General features: G+C 36.0%; 1 protein-coding gene across 1 annotated transcript; it reads left to right on the plus strand.

Annotated features, from left to right (window-relative positions):
• Window positions 1–918: 918 nt before the first annotated feature.
• On the plus strand, window positions 919–3,962 carry LOC117317962. The gene is made up of 3 exons (XM_033872931.1): window positions 919–1,541; window positions 2,259–2,349; window positions 2,517–3,962. The coding sequence occupies exons 1-3, from the start codon at window positions 1,242–1,244 to the stop codon at window positions 2,711–2,713; spliced, it is 588 nt and encodes a 195-aa protein (XP_033728822.1). The 5' UTR covers window positions 919–1,241; the 3' UTR covers window positions 2,714–3,962.
• Window positions 3,963–4,277: the final 315 nt, after the last annotated feature.

Here is a 4,277-nt window from a genome sequence, read left to right on the forward strand (position 1 = left end):
ACACTTGGCATAGATGGATTTTCTGATTCAGATTAAAGGTTAGTTGTCAACATGTTTGAACGTGCTCTTTGTTGTGTTTCCGAGATGGAACTGTAGTTTACTACTGTCCGTTAATCAGCATGATTTCTGTTGGTGGAACATCGACATCTCGAAGTTTTTGAACACGATGCTTTCTAGCGCTGTGATATTCTTATTGTAAGAACTTGGTATTATTTACATCATGCACTTTAAAAACTAATCAAAAACAAGAAAATTCAGTTTTGGCGATTACGACATAGTATTTGTTTGTGATTGTTTACGTTAACGTTACGAATTCAGGTCAAAGTTGAGGGTCAAGTTGAAAGTAGCCCTGTCAGATGTGGAACAAACTCACGTATTGACGTAAAAAGCAATTGTATTGACGGATAAACATATATTACGGTGTCCATTATAGCTCATCAATCGCGAATTTAAAGTCATTTCTAGATCAGCATTTGCGAAATCATGTATTTCCGAATATGTCTGAGGAGGTAAGTTCGCAAAAATAAAGTATTCGCCAAATCGAAGTAATTTACAGTATATTGTGTGAGAAGACGATCCTGTTCGGTAGACAACAACTGTAAAAATAATTTTCAAACTACTCAAGACTTGAATAATATATCTGCCATTATTTACGAAAATCATAATTAATCGAAACCGTTTTCAAGCAAAAAAATATTGACCCAGCAATTTTAATTGAGGCTGCCAGGGTTGAGGACAATATAGAGCTTTCATTTTAACAATCGATCTGTTTATAAACAGAAAAAATATATTTGTACTGATGATGTGATCTCAATTATTGATATTTTTTAATACATTTGGTCTGCGATATTGACAGCTGGCACCACGCCTGTATCGACCCAGTAAGCGCTGTTCAAATAGATTTCGGCACGTCCGGTATCCATGTAAAATTTTAAATGACATCATTCTTTAGCAGAAGATAACCGGTTCTCTACGCTTAATGAAAGTTGTGGCCTGCTGGATGAAATCGGAAATTTTCAAGACAGACATTGGCATGTTCGCTACACCTTAATGTTTGCATCTTAACAGCGAGTGCTCTTTATGTCCAGTGGATATTTGTTCTATGAATCAGGAAGACCCAACTCATTTGTGGGTATGATTAACGATATCTTAATTGTTCACTGTCAAAAAATTGCAAATACTATTTCCAAGTTTCCGTTTATTTTCAAGAGGGTTTGATACTAATCGAACCCTCGAGTCAAATGTACCTCAAAGTATTGCTGTCTATGGTTTTGATATGCATCGCAGCGTCTTGTGACGTCGTTATGGATAAGTTCGGATGGTTACCTAGATACCAAATAAGTAACGGAGCGTTCCTGACTTTGTACGGTACAGGTTGGACAGGATGTTGGGAGGCCTGTCTTCACAGGAAAATGTGTCTGAGTGTAAGTTACAACACCGATACACTCAAATGTTCTTTAGGAAAGTTTGCAGACAACAAAACGTACACAGGACATGCAAGTGATGTCTTTATGACGCCGGACTGGAATGGCAATCCCCCGGTAAGTTCCTATTTCACTGCAAATACGCTAAATACACGACATTATATTCGGTCATAAAAAAATCCCTTTATTTCGTGATGTATATGGTGTCTATGGAATAGACGAATTTTTTTTTAATCGCGGAAAGAGCCACATGCGCATTTTTACCTATCGCAAAACCCGTGGAAAGAACTACATTTATATAACACGTAACTGATATTTTCTTTCTTCATCAATTATGATAATGTTGATAATATATCTGAGTAGCTTCACAAGAACCTGTTACCATCTCATATACATACTTGTCATTCTGTAGAGTTTTCTGTGAGAGCGTAATTGAACACATGCATGCACCTTATGATATATAATTATAATATGATAACTAGCTGTGATTACTGACAAAGTGACGTATGTGAAATAAAGAATCAATCCAGACATGAGGATAATGAGGAAGGAATTCTTAATTCGACCCGAAGTATCACTAATTACATACGGTATTTGTATACGCCTGTACATTTCGGTGTTTATTTGATTACTTGTAGGCACAAACACTCATATAATCATCGTTCGGACCTAGATTTCATCAATAGGAATTGTGCATTTTTCTGATGTCCGAACGAAGGAAAGCCCCTTTAAGACTGTAGATTATACTAGCCGTGTTACCGCGTTAACATTGGTTTTCTGTTTCGGTAAAAATCGCAAATCGTCGATGAAAATTTACGTTTATTTTTTTTCTAGGAGGGCCAAGGACCGTGCAAATCTCGTCCGTGCACATTGACTAAACGTTGTGTCCCCTTATGGAATGGAAATCACACTTGCATCACCGAAAGTAAATATTTTCAAATTATAGTGGAAAACATCTAACTGCTATAAAATCTATTATTTTTCTTTTTTTACTAAATATTACAAATTACATAACACCATTTTCCTTCATTAAGAATTTCCTTATACATGATACAGTTTATCATATTTTCTTTTCTTTTCCATTATCAACAGTGAAGTCAGTTGACCTGTGTGTGCTGTTAGATGTCTCCGGGACTACGAGTGCATCCAAGTTCCAGAACATGGTCGACAGTCTTCTTGAGGTCATAGGTCAGCTACATGACGTCAGACTAGCTGTGACGTACTTTGGTAACAATAACCCTGAGGTAAAATTCGGTTTTGATCAAACATTGATGAACAAGACCAGATAAGTGCACTACAGGGCCTGACCTTCGACCTAAAAATAGGCAACAAGCTCAAAGAAGGTTTACAGCTGGTTCGTGACGACATTTTCAGCGGCTCAGCGGGGGACCGGCGTAACGTAATGAATGTCCTTCTCATTATGTTATACCCTAACGATGTCTGGGATAATAACCTGGAAGCGACAGCAATCGGGGCAAAGGACGCTGGCATTCATATCATCGTCATAGGTATAGGTACATGCTCAAACCATGGACATAGTATATTAGAAAGAGTCGGATCCGAACCGTTGGCTGAAAACATACTGCTAGCACCGTCGTTTGAGGACCTGCTGAATATGGAAACCGAAATAGCTGATGCAATCAAGCGAAGCATTTAATAATATTCTTGTTACATTTCCTTATTTAAAGCATAATTGATTTGACCCTTTTGGGAAAATGATATGTTAGATATGGAAACTGATATTACAGATGCAATCAAGCATAGCATTTTATATAAAAAAAACAACTCTAAAGCAATGAAAATGTATTACTTGTTACATTTTTCCTGCTTTGCAACTTAGAGATGGGTTGTGTGTGCAAACATCTAAAATGCTTTCATTTTTATTTGGTAATTGTTTTGATATTTAAAGTGTGTCCCTGATGTTGAACATGTTTAGTATTCATAAATTCTGAATCAACACTGAAAGTCGGATGACTGTTGACAATACATGTTTGCGTCATTGACTAAATGCTTGTTGGTTGCAGTGGATGTATCAAAAGCTTTTTTTATAGCTTTCTAAATCTGCGGATAACGTAGAAAATGGATTTTCAATATTCTGTTTCATTTATTATCATGAGAACACGTTTAATGTTCAACGACTAAAATTCTAACGTCTTTGGAAAGTGGTATAACTACTAGTGAATACAACTATTAACTTAACTGCCATACCATGGTATAAAGACAGTTATAAAGGACACAGGCTAGCAGGCAAACATCATATTACGCTAAAGCGAAACATTTCATGTGTCATGCGTACATTTCCGACATTTTGTGCTGTTTCACAAAGATTAAGTAATTTGTCACCGAAGTCGTGATAATTAAGAAACAAATAATTCTGAAAGTAAACTGTCGACGTCTCTTTGACTTCAATAATGAAGTCATCACCGGCACGCTGTGGATGACATTTACAGTCTTGTAAGTAAAACTTTATTCTAGTTTATATATTACTTTTTGTACGTAGCATCTTCATGTTGATATAGATACATTTGTTTTGATGTCGAGAAGGCTCCCAGGAAGTACTATCTTGGATTTTTTTTTTACGTCTGCTTTAAAGTTTTCGTGACTTTTTTAAATTGCATTAAGTGTTGTATTTAATTAGCAATAATAAGACGTTATAACTCTGCTTACAGAAGATTGTATTATGGTTGAAATGGACATTAGTGGACGCAGGTATTGCTGGTTTTATATCTAGATCAGTATCATTTGAAATACAAACTAAGCCTGTATATCTATCGCTTTATGATCATTCTTCAACTCTTTCCAGAATCCTTCACGGTTTCTCTCAAAGTCAAATCGGTATGAGATTAAATAATA

The sequence above is a fragment of the Pecten maximus genome, chromosome 19 (assembly GCF_902652985.1).
Source record: "Pecten maximus chromosome 19, xPecMax1.1, whole genome shotgun sequence".
Lineage (NCBI taxonomy): Eukaryota > Metazoa > Mollusca > Bivalvia > Pectinida > Pectinidae > Pecten > Pecten maximus.

Excerpts from the sequence above, each read along its gene's own strand:
- LOC117317962 (XM_033872931.1), top strand. The coding sequence starts at position 1,242 with ATGTACCTCAAAGTATTGCTGTCTATGGTTTTGATATGCATCGCAGCG. Across the intron at positions 1,542-2,258 it reads ACTGGAATGGCAATCCCCCG|GAGGGCCAAGGACCGTGCAA; the intron begins GTAAGTTCCTAT and ends TTTTTTTTCTAG. Across the intron at positions 2,350-2,516 it reads TCACACTTGCATCACCGAAA|TGAAGTCAGTTGACCTGTGT; the intron begins GTAAATATTTTC and ends CATTATCAACAG.